The sequence below is a fragment of the Pneumocystis murina genome (assembly GCF_000349005.2).
Source record: "Pneumocystis murina B123 chromosome Unknown supercont1.7, whole genome shotgun sequence".
In the NCBI taxonomy this organism is placed as follows: Eukaryota; Fungi; Ascomycota; class Pneumocystomycetes; order Pneumocystales; family Pneumocystaceae; genus Pneumocystis; species Pneumocystis murina.
In genome coordinates this window covers 194,308-213,071 of record NW_017802365.1, presented here as the reverse complement: position 1 = coordinate 213,071, position 18,764 = coordinate 194,308, and the positions used below count along the sequence as shown (strand labels likewise).

General features: G+C 27.6%; 10 protein-coding genes across 10 annotated transcripts; 5 read left to right on the top strand and 5 right to left on the bottom strand.

Moving 5' to 3' along the window:
- The first annotated feature begins 82 nt into the window (after positions 1-82).
- Positions 83-1,176, top strand: PNEG_02711 (hypothetical protein). The gene is made up of 4 exons (XM_007876545.1): positions 83-266; positions 308-363; positions 418-494; positions 554-1,176. Exons 1-4 carry the CDS (start codon positions 138-140, stop codon positions 1,006-1,008), a joined length of 717 nt encoding a protein of 238 aa, XP_007874736.1. The 5' UTR covers positions 83-137; the 3' UTR covers positions 1,009-1,176.
- A 182-nt stretch (positions 1,177-1,358) lies between these two features.
- PNEG_02710 (hypothetical protein) lies at positions 1,359-2,719 on the top strand. The gene is made up of 4 exons (XM_007876544.1): positions 1,359-1,626; positions 1,678-1,724; positions 1,780-1,890; positions 1,938-2,719. Exons 1-4 carry the CDS (start codon positions 1,424-1,426, stop codon positions 2,696-2,698), a joined length of 1,122 nt encoding a protein of 373 aa, XP_007874735.1. The 5' UTR covers positions 1,359-1,423; the 3' UTR covers positions 2,699-2,719.
- A 430-nt stretch (positions 2,720-3,149) lies between these two features.
- PNEG_02709 (hypothetical protein) lies at positions 3,150-5,162 on the bottom strand (the record flags this gene model as incomplete). Its single annotated transcript, XM_007876543.1, has 7 exons — positions 3,150-3,239; positions 3,287-3,700; positions 3,745-4,164; positions 4,221-4,350; positions 4,399-4,868; positions 4,917-5,065; positions 5,111-5,162. 7 exons carry the CDS (start codon positions 5,160-5,162, stop codon positions 3,216-3,218), a joined length of 1,659 nt encoding a protein of 552 aa, XP_007874734.1. The 3' UTR covers positions 3,150-3,215.
- Positions 5,163-5,574: 412 nt separating this feature from the next.
- On the top strand, positions 5,575-6,785 carry PNEG_02708 (hypothetical protein; the record flags this gene model as incomplete). The annotated part of the gene is made up of 5 exons (XM_007876542.1): positions 5,575-5,922; positions 5,971-6,088; positions 6,132-6,324; positions 6,367-6,571; positions 6,620-6,785. The coding sequence occupies exons 1-5, from the start codon at positions 5,897-5,899 to the stop codon at positions 6,783-6,785; spliced, it is 708 nt and encodes a 235-aa protein (XP_007874733.1). The 5' UTR covers positions 5,575-5,896.
- A 596-nt stretch (positions 6,786-7,381) lies between these two features.
- Positions 7,382-11,756, bottom strand: PNEG_02707 (hypothetical protein; the record flags this gene model as incomplete). Its single annotated transcript, XM_007876541.1, has 12 exons — positions 7,382-8,197; positions 8,240-8,497; positions 8,543-8,806; positions 8,851-9,120; positions 9,169-9,323; positions 9,367-9,573; positions 9,615-9,747; positions 9,792-10,108; positions 10,151-10,453; positions 10,497-10,568; positions 10,615-10,732; positions 10,779-11,756. 12 exons carry the CDS (start codon positions 11,754-11,756, stop codon positions 7,382-7,384), a joined length of 3,891 nt encoding a protein of 1,296 aa, XP_007874732.1.
- Positions 11,757-12,685: 929 nt separating this feature from the next.
- PNEG_02706 (hypothetical protein) lies at positions 12,686-13,126 on the bottom strand (the record flags this gene model as incomplete). Its single annotated transcript, XM_007876540.1, has 3 exons — positions 12,686-12,723; positions 12,769-12,898; positions 12,950-13,126. The coding sequence occupies 3 exons, from the start codon at positions 13,124-13,126 to the stop codon at positions 12,686-12,688; spliced, it is 345 nt and encodes a 114-aa protein (XP_007874731.1).
- Positions 13,127-13,300: 174 nt separating this feature from the next.
- Positions 13,301-13,747, top strand: PNEG_02705 (hypothetical protein; the record flags this gene model as incomplete). Its single annotated transcript, XM_007876539.1, has 1 exon — positions 13,301-13,747. One exon carries the CDS (start codon positions 13,301-13,303, stop codon positions 13,745-13,747), a length of 447 nt encoding a protein of 148 aa, XP_007874730.1.
- Positions 13,748-13,842: 95 nt separating this feature from the next.
- On the bottom strand, positions 13,843-16,251 carry PNEG_02704 (hypothetical protein). The gene is made up of 8 exons (XM_007876538.1): positions 15,282-16,251; positions 15,104-15,237; positions 14,971-15,061; positions 14,834-14,927; positions 14,490-14,787; positions 14,248-14,444; positions 14,040-14,203; positions 13,843-13,992 (listed from the first exon to the last, which is right to left on the bottom strand). The coding sequence occupies exons 1-8, from the start codon at positions 16,235-16,237 to the stop codon at positions 13,902-13,904; spliced, it is 2,025 nt and encodes a 674-aa protein (XP_007874729.1). The 5' UTR covers positions 16,238-16,251; the 3' UTR covers positions 13,843-13,901.
- A 522-nt stretch (positions 16,252-16,773) lies between these two features.
- Positions 16,774-17,087, top strand: PNEG_02703 (hypothetical protein; the record flags this gene model as incomplete). The annotated part of the gene is made up of 3 exons (XM_007876537.1): positions 16,774-16,895; positions 16,938-16,974; positions 17,016-17,087. The coding sequence occupies 3 exons, from the start codon at positions 16,774-16,776 to the stop codon at positions 17,085-17,087; spliced, it is 231 nt and encodes a 76-aa protein (XP_007874728.1).
- Positions 17,088-17,164: 77 nt separating this feature from the next.
- Positions 17,165-18,706, bottom strand: PNEG_02702 (60S ribosomal protein L3-B). Its single transcript, XM_007876535.1, has 7 exons — positions 18,660-18,706; positions 18,566-18,603; positions 18,382-18,521; positions 18,249-18,330; positions 17,781-18,206; positions 17,340-17,733; positions 17,165-17,294 (listed from the first exon to the last, which is right to left on the bottom strand). The coding sequence occupies exons 1-7, from the start codon at positions 18,679-18,681 to the stop codon at positions 17,212-17,214; spliced, it is 1,185 nt and encodes a 394-aa protein (XP_007874726.1). The 5' UTR covers positions 18,682-18,706; the 3' UTR covers positions 17,165-17,211.
- Positions 18,707-18,764: the final 58 nt, after the last annotated feature.

The window sequence follows — 18,764 nt, the reverse complement described above, 5'->3', positions numbered from 1 at the left end:
CTAATTACATTTTCACAAAAGCACGTGATTATCCAAATCTCTTCGACGATCGGATTTCGACCAAATCTTTGTTATAGAAAAGTAAACTATAAAAAATTAATATATATGGGGATTTATAGAAAAAATAAAACATAGCAATGGAAACTGCATCTAGAGAAGAAGATGAAAAAGATATACCTATATGTAGGATTTGTTATGGCGGAGTAGAAGATCAATCTACATTAGGTCGACTTATTTCTCCATGCCGTTGCCAAGGGACTATTAAGGTAAAGAAAAATAAACATAAAATAACTATTAATCTATAAAGTGGGTACATGTAAACTGCCTTTTGCAATGGAGAATAAAAAGCAAATCTTCAAAAAGGTATCATTTCAATAAAATCAAAAGATTTCGAACTTTATTAACAAAAAAATCTAGTTATTATCGTTGTGACCAATGTCATTATGAATATTTATTCCTTCGGCCACAGCTTTCCGCTATTCTTGTATCTTATCGTATGTTAAATTAATGGCCATGAAATGGTCAAAAAATACACTATTACTAAATCACGCAGCGTCATTATTGTTATGCACAGTACTAGTTTTTATAGGTTTATCTTTTATTGCAGGATTTATTGTTAAACTTATTTTTTATTTTGGCTTCGAATATATAGTTGATTTTCTTTTTTATGAACCAATTCCTATTCCCGAATCTTTTGTTCGGCCTCGCACTTTATGGCAAATTTTTTCTGTTATAGATACAACCCATTTTATTCTTGGATTTATCTCTTTAGGTGCAATAGGTACAATTCAACTTTTAGGTCCTATTCGAAACTATCGTACCTTATTTAGAGGTCAACGAAGACGACATTTACGTCATTTTCAAGACGGCATCATGATTTTTTATTTTACCGGAATGCTAAAAATTGCCTGGAATTTATATAAAAAAATTCAAACTTGGTCCCGTTATTGGCTAGAACAATTAGGCAATCGTATTCTTGAAGTTGGCGAACAGCCATCTAATACATAACTTACATCTATTCATCAAAAAACCCTTAACATCTTTTACCCTCAAAAAAATAAAAAAAATATACAATATTTTCTAGTTATTTATCATAAGTGACATGTTTTTAATTAAAAACAAAAATACAATGCATCTCACTCATACACTATACTTGGCTTCAAACAATATTTCACTCGTTAATTTTACTTTTCTTTAATAAACTTTTAATTTTTAAATAACATTGATTATTATTTAGTAACTAATTCATCTATTTATAGAGTTCTTGTATATATGTATATTGATTTATACCTATTTCTATATATATTTATATAAAACCTATCGCGTACTCGAACTTAGATTTAAATAACAAATTCGAGATCAAGAGAGTTTCTATCAGAATTTCAAGTATAAATACGCATACAATTCGATAAAATGATATAAAATGTTGTGTGATTTATATAAAAATGCTTTTATTCGCTTTAAAGCTCAAGAATTACTTTTTTGCATCAGCTTGCTATCAATTAAAGCCAACAAACCCTTTGTTTTTAAAATAAAAAAGAGAATTTCATCAACATTTCTTAAAAATATAAAAATATCTTTACTTTTTATATTTTTATGCTTTTCAACAGGACTTGCTTATAAAAGGTTTAATTTATAATATACGTCTTAAAATTGTTCTTAATGGTTAAATAATAGTGAAAAAGAATCGAATAATAATAAACATGACGGATCTTTATCATTAGGTTTTTATATATTTATATTTTCTAAGAAAAGACGGATATTTAAATAAATTTATAGATACAGGCTTTTATGCAAAACAAAATACATATGATTCAATTCAAGCAGACATATCTAATAATTACGGTATTGAAGACGATGATTTTAGTGACGACTATACGGAAGAAGAATGTATATATATAACTTTTGTTTTTAAATGATTTATGAACATAATATAGCATTTAAGAAAGATTTTGATATAAATACATATGGAAAAACGGAAGAAGGTGATTTTAAAAAATATTTTCAGTCTTTTGAAGGGAGCTATATTCCTCCATATGTAAAACGCGCAATTATTAATTCTTTGAAACCTATCATGCAAATTTCATCTAGACATTTAGCGGAAAAAAAAAAACCTTTAGATTATTTTATAAAGTTTTTCAAGCGCAGTTTCACTGCATCATCTAGTAAATTACAAAAGAAAAGTACACGTAATAGTATTTATAAGCGTTCATTTTTACATTTAAGCAAGCGAGATCAGGTTCAGTGTGTTAATTTTCTGGAAAAATTAGAAGATTCTAGTTTAAATAAGAAAGCCAGGGAATGTTTTAAGGAATCTATTTTTTTTTCAGGGTGTCCAAATATTTTTGATATTCCTTGTCTTTGCAGATCTAATAGCTATAAAAGCCATATAGCTTTATGCATTTATCAGAAGAGTACTGTTCAACTTATTAATGCTTTTGCATTTGCAAGTGAGATATGTTCTAGTTATGAATCTCTTCCTAGTTCATGTATTTCTTCACTTATGGCAGACTCTAGTAATATATATAAAAAATATAATTTTAAAGATAAAATTGACACATCGAAAGAATCCTCTAGCAGCAAGGAAGAATGCTCAAAATCTTATTCAATTTTCACTAATTTTTCAATTTTAACATTAATATTTATTGTAGCAGGAGCTGGTATTTTTGTACAAACAGGGATTTTGTCCTTAGTATAAATATGTATTTAAAAAAGGACAATCATTATTACCATGTTTTTTGATACAATTTTAAAGTTATAAACAGTTCATAATTTCTTTTTGGCGAATATCTATAAAACTTTTTTGCAGTCGCAGATATAAAAAGAGATCATTTTTTATACATTGTTCATGTTCAGTAATACATGATTTCGATTTTTTAAGATAACTATTGCTTTCAAAGAAAATATTAGCTTTAAAATGAAATAATTATTTTCTTCATTTTAGAAAATATAGTTCATAGATAGTTTTTAAAAGCCTTAATATAAATCTTTAAATTATAAATATGAATATACATAAATTATAATAAATCATTCTTTCAGAATAAACATAATCTTAATCAGTAAAATATTAATATAACGTTATACGTTTAAAATTACAGTTCAACAAAATATTTAACAAGTCTCAGCATAAATAATATTTAAGGTTAAATTCAACATTCAAAAACTAATAAATCATTATGTACATCATACGTAAAAATTATACAAAAGCCAACCATTTAGCCGCAATATATAACTTCTGCCTTTACAAATGTTAATATAATCTTTTAAAATAAACAAAAAAACATACGACAGAATTAGCTCTACAAACGATTATTCTATCACCTTTTTTTGACCATGAAACATCAAAAACATGTTCAATAACAGAATTTTTATTCGGATTTTTATCTATAGACTTGTCATATTTACCGCACAAATAACCTTCTTTTATATCATATAAAATTACAGAACCATCTTTAGTACCAGCTGCTAATATATCCCCACTTGGATTGAATGAAATCGTAAAAAAAGCCCAACCATGAGATAAAGAATGCAAAGGAGAAGACTGAATAGTATTCCATACTTTTATTGTCCCATCTAACGAACAAGATACAAATATAATCACTTCATCAGTTTTTTGTTGAGGTTTCCATTGAACCTCAACTACACTTTTAGAATGCCCTAAAAATATTTTTTGTGGTGACGATATATCTAAAGACCATATCTAAATAAAGTTATAAATAAAAAAAAATAAAATCAATTTTTAACTTTTACTGCAAAATCATCTGAACATGAAAGGAGTAGATTATTATGAGGATTAAACTTAATGCTATTAATTTCTTTAGAATGCCCTTCCCATCTTCTTAACAACTCCGCCTTTTCAGCAGACCAAAAGTCCAAAGATCCATCTTTTCCGCTAGATGCAAACGTTTCATCACTAATCCACTCAATATCTGTTATAGCACATGGTCTTCTGTCGTAAACATGTTTTAAAGTACCATTAAACATATCCCATGCAATAACATAACTATCACAGCTTGCAGTAAGCAATAAATTATTTTTACTATTCCACTTTATTCCCATAATAGGACCATGATGCGCAGTAAACAAATATTTTAATGTCCCCTTCAAACTCCATATACGAACTTGACCATCATATGAACCAGCTGCTATATAATTACCAGAATTCTGTAAAAAGAAACAGATTAGAGAAATATCTCATAAATAAAAATGATTATACATACATCCCATGATATAGAAGTAATATCTTTTTTCTCATTTAAAGGTGTACAATTTAAAACAAGATTATCTAAAAGACTATTAACACTATCTTTTTCCAATAAATTCCAAATTCTAACAGTAGCATCTGCTGATCTAAAAATACAATGTAAACAATATCTTCAAAAGTCCCTTTTAACATACGCAGTAGCAACAAAATCTAAATATACAGGATTCCATGCACCTGTAAATACATTCTCTTGATGACCACATAATAATACAACTTTTTCCATTTTTTTTGTTAACCATGATGCATTAGTCGGCGATATAGTGGATGCTTCCAATTCCAAATGAGATTTCTCTTCCAAAAAACAAGAAGATTCAGGAAAATTCAAGCGTTCTATTCTTGATTCATTAGATCCTTCAAAAACATTCATCTCTCTAGATTCCATCAACTCCTTTAACTCTTTCGATTCAGAAAATTCAGAAAACTCTAATGATTCCCCTTTATTTGACTCATAAATTTCATTATCCTCCATATTCAAAGATACTCGTTTTTCTTTTTCTTCTTGTAAATCCGTTTCTATAACCTCCGGCAAAACTGTTTCACCATTTTCACATAAATGACGCCCAATCAAAGAGAAAGGAAGCATGCACCTCTTTATACTACCATTCTAAACATATTTCAATCCCATAAAGCCCACAAAATCCATTCAAATTACCTTATCTACATGTGCCTCTACTTCCATATATTGCAACCCTTTCTGCAAAACATTAATCAGCGCACCTGCTGATACTTCTTTCGACCATCTATTGTCCTCTAAATGTGCGCTTGATTCATGCTGAAATGTAAATGTTGTATGTTCAAATCCTGTTTTTTCGTCAAAAATAAACATCAATTTCTTATATATTTTACCCGATTCCTGAAGATATCTCCATATAAGATAGTTCACCTCATTACTGTTCATTAAAAGGACTGGTCCTTTTGTTGAAACAGGCGCTTCTCGCGCTTCAAATTCACTGCCCGCCAGTCTTTTTTTTTTTAAAAAAAGATGACGTTGATATCAAGAGTAATGGAGAAGGATGCCTAGGAAACAGTTTCTATAGAAACTGTTGCCAGGGAGTGTTACTAGGAAACAATTATGATCAAGACAGCAAAAATTAATAAGAACAAATAAAAGATTTTTTAATCATCTAAGATAGATGATACAATTAGAACTTAAGAAGGTTCCGATAGTGACAAGGTTAGAGATTAATTATGTTTTTTTTTGGGAAAAAAAGACATTTTTCTGACGAAAAAACAATAGATTATGTGTTTGTATGACGACTATTCTTTTTCTTTTTTATTATGTCATGAGATATATATTTTATATGTTAAACGATCAGATATCATCAAATAAGATGGATCCTATGGCACCATATTTAGTGATTGTTCCAGGAATTTCATATATTTTTATTTGGACGTTTTTTATAGCCAGTTTTATTGAAAAAAATATTTTTATGGTATTATAAAGCAAATAATATATGTTTAAATTTATTTATGACTCTTGTATATCTGTAGTTGTTTATTTTATTAATTACGTTGTTATATGGCGGAAAATACTTGGAAAAATCATGGGGGTCAAAAAGCTTTTTAAAATTTATATTAGTTATCACTATTATTCCAAATCTATTTGTTTGGATTTGGTACATTTTTTGTTACATGATTGAACAAAAAGCATCACTTTTGTATATAAATTTTATATTTTTAAGGATTATAATTGATGAAATAAATAGAATCAAATCGATTTATGGAGGATATGCCCTTTATGCAGGTTTCTTAGTTGCATTGAAACAATTAATTCCGGAACATGTTATATCATTTTTTAAAGGAATTATAAGAATACGTATAAAAGTAAATATTGTCTGTAATATTTATAATATCTAATTATTTCAAGTACACTCCAGCTTTATATATCTTTATCATGCCATTCATAGGACTGCTGGTCAGAGATGAATCACTTGGAATTTTATCGTGGTTAGGATTTTTAAGTTCTTGGATCTATTTGAGATTTTTTAAATGGAATACGCCTAATTTATTATCGCATTTAACATTTGATCTTAGAGGAGACACTTCGGAAACATTTGCATGTCAGTATATTTTTTCATCTTTACTCTATTAAAAAGCTATAGTTTCTTACTTTTTTCCTGAACCTATACACTTATTAATAAACACAGTTTCTAAAAAAATTCATAATTTTCTTGTATCCACTCGCATATTCTCATATTCCAATGAAACACAGACTCAACAAACAGAAAAATTGTTAAATAATTTTCAACAAAAACAAGATTTTTTTCTATATTCAAATACACCTCGTTTTGAAGCAGAAAGAAGAAAGTATGCTAATTATACACTTAAATTAGTCTTAATATATTTTTTTTATAGAGCACTTGCCTTAAAAACATTAGAAGAACGATTAGGCTCATTAACAAATTCCAAACCTGCTTCACAATTATCTATGACAGAACTATCCGTATCACCTAAGGAAAGTTTTGATCAGTTCTCAACTATAAATAATGAGAACAAAAACAAGAATAAATCCGAAAGATAGAATACATTTTTATGGGTCGAATGTTTTAAAATATTAATTCCAACTATAGAATAATTAACTATTATACTTTTACTATCTACTCAAAATATTTAAACAATTTATTGCTACTATTTAAGCTTTATACATCCTCAAAATAGCATAAGATATATGTTTAATCAATAAATACGTATTTATCTGATTAAAACATTTTTTATATTGTATTAAATTTACAAAGATTTAGGCCTTTAATATAAAAAATATATAAAATAAAAAAGATTATTTAAATTTATGATTATTATATCAAATGAAAACAAAATAAAATTTCCATTATAGTAAAGTTAATTATTTAATAAAACTTATTCAACGCATTGGAAATTCTTATCATAATCCAATGTATTTATAACTTATTTCTATTTAACATTAAAAAATAATGTCAATACAAATTAAAATTGTGCTAAAACTAAGATTAATATTCTAAGTCATTATTTTAAAACATATGCATTCCTCCATATAGAATATCAGAATATATATATTACATACACTTAATAGCATTATTAATCAAGAAAATAGATATTTAGATACACCAAAAATCCTAATACCTTTTATTAATTACCACATTAAGAATTTGGCCTTTTAATATTTTCCCATGTTTTCTCAAATACTTGCTCAATTAGATCAATTACATCATTTTTATTCCAATTATTTTTCTGTTGCCAAAGAATATTTATACATGCGGAATAAAGTTTTTCTAAATCTTCAACACTTGCGCTATCCGTCATTTCAACCATTTTATCCAATAAAAGATTAAGCTTAGACAGATCTAATATAAGAGTAAAAACAGATGTATCATCTATATTTTCTATATTAAAAATCTCATTATTAGAATCACAGTCAGGATTAATCTGTAATAGCTGTGATATATTAGATGATTTTTTATTAATGTCATTAATAGATGTAGGATTTTCTTTTAAAGAATTAGAAATATTAGAAATTAAATTATGAAATTTATGATCTGAATCCTTTAAAATTAGCTTTTCTGAGGTGTTCGTGTCTATTTTTTTATTAATTTCAAAATCTATATTCATATTATTTTCATTGTTTTTATAATCAATCGTATCAATCGGTGTAAAATCGATCATATGTTCAATATTATCATCATATGAGATATCATCTTCTGTAATAACATTATTAACTTCTGTATTTTCCAAAGATAATTCAGTCATAGAAGAAACAGATGAAACTAAATTATTTTCGTCCAATTTTTCTACATTACTAGAATTTTCAACTTTCAATATATTATTTTTATTAATTTCTAAAATTTTATTTTTTTGTCTTTCTTTTTCCCTCTCTATCATTCGACGACATTCAAGTATAAAATATGAATCAGATATATCTTCCACGCTCATTTGCGCATTAGTATACATTTCTTGAGCCTATAATTTTCAGCTATAAATATTCAAAAGCCAATATAATACTTTCAATAATCTTTCACGATCTCCACTAATATTTGCATCATACATTATTGCCTTTATATCATGTAAAAATTGTTTAGGGCTTAAATAAATACTATTCCATAATTTTTCTTCAATTAATTCTAAATCCATATTAATAAATTTTTTTCCAGTAGCCTTTTCATGAATCAAATTATGTTCAACAAGTTCATAAGGCTGATTGGTAATGTCTATTGACAAATCTTTTGGTGAAGTCATTAAATACCATATTTCATTAGGATCCTATAAAGTTTAAATCAAATAAGTATATAACGAAAGTAATCTCACAATAACAGGTTTTCTAAAACGTTTATACCGTGTTTTTAACATTTCCATGAGGGGACTTAATTTAACTTTAACTATATTTTTCAATTTACGATCCCTATATTCCAATTCCTTTAATTCATTTTTGGTAAGTACTCTTGGAGGAGGGTTGGGGGCTTTTGGAAGATCCTTTAGCATTTTTTTTTTCTTTTTTAGATCATCAGGTATTTTTGAAGGAGGTATTTTTATCAAATCAATTAGCTTTTTAAAAAAATCATGCCGAAAATCCTTTTATTATCATTTAAAGCTTATAAAATTCTAAAAATTAATACCTTAATAGGCGCAAACAATTCTACCATATTTTCTTCGGAAATATTAAGCCATAATAAAGCTTCTTTGTCAAGTTTACCAATTACATCATTAACGACAACGAAAAAAAGTATTTGTTCTGTCGATTTTAAACTTGTTAATAACATCTTCAAAGTTGTTTTAACAGATTCAGAGACAGCATAATACCATATTTGAAAATCTGGTATATAAATTACACTCGGTTTATGTCTTTTTACTTCAATAAAATACTGTACTATAAGTGATTCTGGGGTCTAAGAATGGATTATATTAAAAATCATAAAATATTAAAAAATATATACTTTTGTAGAATCTTCCATAAGGGAAGCAAGATCGAAAGATCGAACATAAATTCCTTCAAAATGATAAAGAACAGCAGCTCCAATATATTGTTGTCCCATTCCAGGTTTACCATGTATAAGTAATCTAGGCCTAAAAATCCTAGACATTTCGAATGCTATATAATATTAAATCCTAACCATATTTAAAATAACTCTTACTCTCCAAAAATTTTTCATATTCAAAGGAATTATCTTCTAAAGGTTCATATATAGCTTTTTCTAGAGAATTTACTTTTCCATTCTGTGGCATAATATAAGAAAGTTTTTCCTTTATTTCAAGCAATTTTGAGTTCAATAATGGGACAACCAAATCAGGCAAAGAAGATGCCTCTAAATGTGTAGATCTTTGAGAAGACGGTATAATTTCTAATTAAGTCAAATTATATTCAACATATATAATTTCTTACTTTTCATAGAAGACATGAAATCCTTAGGTTCTACCTTTATATTTTCAGAATCTATCAATAATTTATCTGAATTTTTATAAATTTGTGGATATTGACGCTGAACAGCACTTAATGCTGCTTCAGTACAAAGTGCCTATAAATAATTAACATTATACATAAACGTTCTTTTATTATTACTTTCAAGTCAGCACCACCATATCCCTTCGTTTGTTCAGCTAATTGTTTCTGAAATGATTCTGACAATGGCGGATCCCAACCTTTTGTATAAATTTTTATAATACTCAAACGCGCTTCAAAATCTGGAAGAGAAAAATAAAACTCTCGATCAAATCTTCCAGGACGACGAAGAGCTGGATCAACAGCATCTGGTCTATTTGTTGCACCAATTACAACAATCTGCCCTCGAGAATCCATGCCATCCATCAGGGCCAAAAGTGTTGAAACTATAGATGCATGAATCTGTTCTTGTTTACTTGATCGTACTGGAGCAAGACCTATTTTTATAAGAAAACAATTACATATAGAAAAACACAAACCGTCAATCTCATCAAAAAAAATTATACTAGGCTGACTATTCTTGGCCTCCTCGAATAATAGACGCAATTGTCTTTCAGCTTCACCTACCCATTTACTTAAACAATCAGCACCTTTTCTCATAAAAAAAGATATTTTTCTTTCTTTATTCGAACAACTAGTAGCAAGTGCTCTTGCCATTAATGTTTTTCCAGTACCAGGAGGACCATGAAATAAAACACCTTTGGGAGGAGTAATATTAAAACGCTGAAAAATTTCGGGATACAATAATGGTAAACTAACCATTTCCTTAAGCTGAATAATAACTATATAAAGTTAAAAAATACATCTAGGCATCAATTAGTATACAATCATTCAAGCCCCCAATAGATCCAAAAGTAGCAGCTTGATTAACGCCTAATGGATCCGTATCAGCTAGATCTAAAATAATTTAATAAAACATCAAAAATAATTAATGATAACTTGCCTTGTTTTATTCTACCAAAATCACTAGGAACTCCAGCAAGATCTGTATTACATGTTGTAGATAAAAAACTCTTACTCCCTAAAAGCTCAAATTTCCTAACTCTATTTAACTCATCTTCCTAAATAAAGTAAATAAACAAATAAAACATTAAAGAATTAATATACAGAGTTCGAAGATTCCGCAATGTCCTTCAATACTCCCAGATCTCCAGTGATAGATGGAATAGTAGTAGTATGTAAATTTGAAGTTTGACCCAATCTCGAAAATAATTTATATGACGTCACCCGTCCATTCACATTTTGTTTTTTTGGAGTAGGTAAATGTGTAGGCAAAGGCGGAGGAATAGTATAATCAGGTCTTGAAACCCTTTGACGCAAATTTACCTTATGAGGAGAAGGAGATCTAAGATCTCGCAGTTCTTTAATTATTTCATCCTCCTCAATATCATCATCATATTCTAATCCATCTTCATCAAAACTACTGTTCCGTTTCGATCTCCTAGATGACTTCTCTACACCACCTCTTCGCCTATTCCTACTTTTCTTTTTAGTTCGACGATAGCTATTATCACTGTCATCAGTAATAAAATCGGATGTTTCATTTATTGATGATAAAGATTCAGAATCATCATCAGAAAAACCATCGTCACTTCCATATTCATATTCACTTGAAGAATCAGCCGACTTATTCTTTGAAGATTTTGAAGGATTCTTTTTTTCTTCAAGTAATATCTGACGAACTGAACGGGTTTTATATAGATTCTGATTTAATTTGCTAGCCGGTCTTTTAGAAACAAAATTCCAGAAACCGTTTTTATTAAGGGCTTTATCAAAATTTGTATCCTTTTTCTCTTTACTATTTTCCTGAACATCATTTTTATCATAATTATTTTGATTTAACATTCGATGAAATGGCAACTTCAATTTAACAATATTTGAACATTTTTTTTCATCATATTCCTCCTCTTCATTCTTATCTTCATCTATATCTTCCTTTTCTGATATTATTGATTCTTCTGTCTCTACATAATTAATAAAATTAACTCTCGGTCGTATAGAAAGACCATTAACATTATTCCTTGATCGATGTTCATCATTGACATCATCTGAAGAATAATTCTTCCTTTTTCTTGTCAGTACCATTAATCACCCAATTCTTAATCTATTAAAATGTCTATTTCCTATATTTGTTCCCTGAAAAACATACTGCTATTTTTTAATAATTTAAACTATCTTCAACTCGAAAAAAAGAAGTAGTTTTATCTAACCCTACTAAAAACTAACTGTTATTATATATTCCTAAAAAACTAATTAATAAATTAAATCAATCTTAACCCTATATTTATTCTTTAAAAACTACAAAAATTTAGTTTTAAATATCATTCAAAAGAATTAAAATAATACCCTAAACAGATAAGAAGTAAAACAAAGATTCATAAGTGCAGAAATAGTCTAATATTCTTTTATTAATATTTAAGATGTTAACACAAATTGTTAACGTCAAGTTTATCGAAATCATAAAAACTTGAAAAAAATAAATGAAAACATAATAAATCTTAATTTTAAAGATAACAAATCCAATAAAAGTCTATAGAACTAAAGTCTTTTATTAATAAAACTGGTTAAAACGTATAAAATATAAAATAGATAAAAATTTATATACATTTTAAATATTTATAAACTTATAAATATTTAAAATAAAAAATAAATTTTACTTGTTGATATAATGAACAGATATATTTTCAATATATTTATTTTTTAAAAACAATAAAATATTTTATATCTAAAAAAATAATCATAGAAATTAATGAATTAACTTTTTTTATATGTAAAATATAAAAGAGGAAAATTAATCCTGTCTAAAACACTTTCAGCTGAAAAGAATAATCCATAATTATAAAAACTTAGAAAAAAACAACAGATTTTTGTTTATAACAAAAAAATCTTGAAGATTAAAAATTTAAATATTAATTATACATGTTCAATATTTTATTCTTTCTACTAATAGGAACATGTCAAAAAACTAACAAATATATTTTTAATGTAAATCATACCATTATATTTAATATACATTAAAACATATCATCATGATAATGATCTACACTAAAACCTAAATATTTTCTTAGAAAGCAATTATTTTAATTATCATTCTTACCCAACTGATAAAGAGCCCTACATTGTACTTTTTCTTTAGCTTTCCGTAAATCATTTTGTATCTTTTGTTTATTAAACGCTTCTATAGCAGAAACTTCCTTCAAATTCAAATCATTCTTTTTGTTCTGATCCTAAAAAGTATATTAGAAAAAAAATAAAAGATATAATCAATATAAAATTACAATTTCTCCAACAAGAACAACATTTTCTCCTCTTACGATAAAAACACCTCGTGGAATATCACCATACACTTGATCAACATAAATACGTTCAATTGTCTCCTGCAAAACTAAATTTGCATATTGATCAAATGATCTAAGGATCCCAATTAACTTTCTTCCATCACGTAAAATAACCATCAATTTTTCTACAAATTTATAAAAGTCTTTTTAAAAAAGATAAAATATACTATCAAGACAGCTATGAAGCAAAGTATATGTAATAAAAAGCTGAGAATTCGGATCTATAGACATATCATATCCTCTTATTTTTTCTTAAAACAATCAGCTATTTTCGAAAGAAACAATTTTTTAATGGAAGATAGCTATTTAACATTTTTAAAAAAAAATACAATTTTTTCAAAACCGGATAAGAGTTTATCATTAAAATTTCCAAGCGATATACTTCCTGATGATTTGTTTTCATTTACAACATGTAAACTTAAACAATATTGTTATAGTAGCGAAGCCGATGAACCATTTAATGTAGTTTTTTATAATTCAAAAGAAGAAAAATGTCACAAAACACTACTTTCAGAAAAGTTAAAGATTCCTGAGGGTGAAATTGTTCAAGAAAAGCCAGAAGAATGGGACCCTTATGGAGACTATATAGACATTATTGAAATCGTTAAAGAAATCTCAAAAACCAATGAAATTAATGTATATAAATGGAAAAGAATGGCAAATGAATATATATGGATTCTAGGATGGAAAAACGGTGAAGGATTAATTGGGGTTCATACAGTTGGTATTTTTTCATAAAAAAAATTTTAGTTGAACTATGTACTTTGAATTATAATAAATATTCAAAAGAATTGATATGCAAATGATACATTGCTAAGTAAAAATATGTATGCTAAATATATGGTAATTATTAAAATTAAAAACCATCATAAATCATATATTGAATAAGATATTAACATTTATGCATCAATCGATTTTTAGGCCATTCGTAACCAGTATTATTCCATGTTGTTACATTGTTATTATAATAAGCTATAGGATGACTAACATAAATTAAATTTGTATAATAATATTATAGAAAATTATATACTCTTTAATATATTTTGTAGTTGGATATCCTGGAGGATCACATGTTATTAAAGATTCTTCCTGATAGATACGAACCCAATCTATTCGCATAATAGCAGGGAATTGTAATTTTCCCCATTCTATCTTAGAAAAGGATTCTGAAAGGGCAAGATTAATAATTATTGCCTAAATCAAATCAAAAATGGTATACTATTATAAATGAATTTTACCATAGGTTCTTCAGATATGAGCCTTTGCCCGATATTTCCATTGGGTCCTACAGACTCACTTTTCATTTTCCATGTTGCTTGATCACCAATAAACCATTCAATATAGCCCTTTTTACCAGGTTTATATTCAAGACCATATGTTTGAAATTTATATCCATTATACCATTCATTGTTTAAATATGTGATACAAGAAAATGCTAATGTAATAAATAATTTGAAAATAAAAACATATCATTCTTTACTTTGTTGAAAAACGTTACCACGATAAGGATTTATATGAGTTTTTTCCGTATTATGTATTGCCATATGATCATAATTTGGCCTATGATTATCATCAAAAGGCGCAAATTGCACAGATTGTGAAGCTTCTCCAATATGAAGAGAAAGATCAACAGATGCTTCAATTATATCAATCTCTGGGGCACCACGTCCTTTTCCTGGGCTTGGATGATCAGAATTTGGACATGTACAACCAGGAAGTTTCATTCCTGGAAGAAAAGAAAAGCCACTATGATCTGATTGATTGGGTGTAATTCCAATCTAAATTATAAGATATGATTTTAAAAAATAAGTAATGTAAACTTACATCACAATTATCATAACTATATGGCCATGTTCCTTCAGTAGAAGCACCAAAACCTGGACGACCAAGATTTCCCATCATCCAAAATGCAGGCCATCTAATAATAATCAATAGTCAATAATAGCATAAATATACGATACAATCCAGAAGTATCACCTCTACCAGGGAGAGAAATTGATGCTTCAATGATGCCACCTTTAAGACATAACTTATTCCAGCTTTGCAACATACCTAAATAATATTAGAAATTAAAAATCTGATAATAAAAAAAACCAGATCTATAATTAAGATCATGATTTCGAAAAGCATCAAGTCGAATTTCCAAAAATCCACCATTTGTAGTTATAGCATCAGGATCATACCATTCTAAACTTAAAGTCGACCAATAATGCAGATCAACTGCTTCCCTATTAAAATTTATTAAAACTCGCATAAATTTATTATAATCTACCAAAATTGATCGTCACCTGGATAAAATGTCCTTCCATCTTTATTAAATTCATCAGAAAATACAAGTTTATAAACTTTTCCATCGCTATTTTTGAGTTCATAAAACTCTTCTGGCGTGTCTGGATCAATGAGTCCTCTAGTTGCGCCCAATAAGTCTATAGGCAGAGTTTTTATACAGTCGGGACAACGATGAATATCTTCATATATCTTTCTAGCATATAACAAAATAGGATAACCAATGAAAAAAGATATAATTCCAAATATTAAAATTACAAGAGATCCTATATTTAATATTCCACGCTTTGTAAAAATACAATAATCTTTCCTTTTCTCTTTAGTGGCTGGATTATGAAGATAATCATCAGGTTCTGCAATATTAGGATCCCACAATATATCCAAATTATTTGTAATATCACGTTTAATTGTGCCAGTCTGAATATTTGAAGAAACCTTATCTTCTTTTTCAGATTTCGATTCTTCATATTCATTTCTTCCTGCTTCATAGCAATAATCATTATTTGATTTTTGAGAATAATTCATATAAGATTTTCTTTTATAATCTAAAACCATATAATTCATATCTTTATAATCTTCATAAATATCTCCAGTCATATTTCGAGAAGTGTATGGAACAAAAGAATTATAATCACAATGATTTACAGACTCCTCTTGTTTCTGATATACAGTTTCATCTTCCGAATAATCTCCATGTGAGACAATTCTTCTTCTTGGAAAACTCACATCTTCATTTCTAAATCCATGATAATTTTGATCATATAAATATTGCTGTTGACTTGGAACAATATTTTCGCATTGTTCTTGGTACTGAGTTTCTAAATGACATGGTATTGGAGGTAATGGTCTATGCATTCTTGGAGCTCGAACATTCCAATTGTTCTCATAATTTTGTGGATAATAATCAGGCAAAGCCTCATCAAACCAATAATTTCTTGTCATCAAAAAAATTCAAATATTTTAAAATCTTATAAATAAAAATATCCAATTCTTCTCTTTTTAATCAAACAAAAACTTGTATTTAAAAAAACAAACTTGTTTTTTTCTTAACCCTATAAAATATATCCAAAAATTGATTAATGTATAAATCTTTTTTAAATTCTTATATTTTTAAACATATTTAATGTTGATATACTTAAAAATCTAAACAAAATTAGTTGCTACAGTAACCAGGCAAAAATTAAAAACTTTAAAAATTTAAAAAAATAATATATTTTCTAATTTTTACCCTTAATTTAATCAGAAAATATTTATTGTCTATTTCTTCCTTTTAATTTTTACATTATATATATTTGATCTATCTTAGTGAGAAATATAAAATTCTTTTATTAATATAGAAGAATTAAAGATTTCTTAAGACATCTTTATATAAGATAAAGAAAAAAAATAAAATATTATTTAAGAAAAACATATATTTTAGTAAATAATTGTTTTCTCTTAATTTTATACTTTTTTTTTTATTACAAAAATATACTATAATGGAGCATTCTAAGAAACAACGGATATCATTAAAGAACAAAAATTTCTATGTAGCAGAGGAAACAATAGATTTAGAAGAGCTTAATAGACGCCAATCAGCACTAAACGTATTAGAATCATGGTAAATATTAATAATATAATTAATCTATCAATAACTAAACAGGGACAAGCAAGCGATGCATGCTATATCGTCGAATACAGTATAACTATATTATATTTAGATTTATACTAAAATTAATAGTCAACAGGACATATACGAGAACGAATGAGAGCAATCATAACAGGGATTAATCTAATCAAAAAAGAACTGTAAATATTTAAATGTTTGCAATAATGCTGAATATATTATTTTTTTATAAATCATGTATTTATATATAAATTTATATCCACGTTCAAAAATCTGTCAATAAGACTATACAAACAAATAATAAACATGATCAGGAGCCTTTAGAAGCATGCATTATATCTTTTTTAGTAACTCCCATGAACTGTTTCTTTTCTGCAGGGGTTTGAAATCGTCCTATAAATCATAATAAGCAACATAAAGAAAAAAATAAATACAAACCATGTCCGAATTTACTACTTGTATCAATCCATTTAAGAGAAACTTTTTCGATCGCTTTTCGAGAAGTATGAGTTAAAAGAGACTTTCGAAGTGTCAATATGCGTTTAACAGGGCCTGGAGTACTTCCAGCTAACATAATAAAATCATTTTCAACAGCTCCATAACGAACAAAACCACCCATTGGAGTAACTCGTTTCTCGGTAATATCAAAATCCGTTGATGCATTCCTAGGATCATCTCCACTTCCAATACGATAAATTTTATGATTAATGGATGTACGATGATGATAACCATTTTGACCGGCACGAGCAACTGTCCACATAACATGCGAAGGATGCCATGCACCAATACAAGCTACTTTACGAAGACCACGATGTGTTTTACGAGGAAGTCTCTAACAACTTATCAGAAATATTTATATGATAAAAAATAAAAAAAAACCCTTGTTCCCCAACGAGTTGTAACCCCTTCAAATCCTTTACCTTTTGTAACAGCAATTACATCAATCATTTCATCCTGCTCAAAAACCGATTTAACATCAACAGTCTTTTCAAAATGTTCACGAGCCCATTCTACTTTTTTATCTACTGTTTCACCATTCACCTGAATTTCCATAAGATGTGCCTTTTTCTGACTAAGAGGAGTTTTTCGAATCTGAGTATGTGCAAGTATACGAACCACCGTACAATATTTCTTAATACGTTCAAGTTCACGAGCAATAGGTCGATTCATTTCCGAATATTTTTTGGCATATCTTGTAAATGCCTTTTTCTTAGATTTATACCAATTCTTGTAAAATCGACGTTTCACTTCATCACTCAAATGTTCTGCCCATACTGTTGTTAAAGATCGAAGACCACGAGGAGTCTTAACAACATTAAATCTCATTTATAAAAAAAAAAATAAAACCTCAACATATCCAACAACCCCAACAACTACAAGAGGAGGCGTCTCAATAATCGTAACCGCCTCAACAATTTCTTTTTTATGTCTTTAAGCAAATATTAAAAATAAAAATAAAAAAAAAGAAAAAAATAAATACAAAATAGTTCCTGGACGATCTAAATCACGAACAACATGTGTCATTCCTGCTTTATAACCCATAAACGCTGTCAAATGAATAGGCTTTTTAGGATCATCTTTCGGAAATGCCTTGACCTTTCCTCGATGCCGAGATGCTCGCTGTTTTTTTTCTAAGATAAGATGAAAAAAAAAGACATTCTTACTTTGCGAGGAAGAAAACCTAAAGATCCATGACGAGGCGCTGGAAAAAACAATATTAATTCCAATTTATTATCAATACTTTTTTTCTTTAAAAACCTTCATATTTCCTATGAGACATCCTTTTTTTTTATATATAAAAAAAACTTAATACTCTCAAAGATGTTTGTCAAAACGATTATTATAGTAATAAGTTGTATTTTT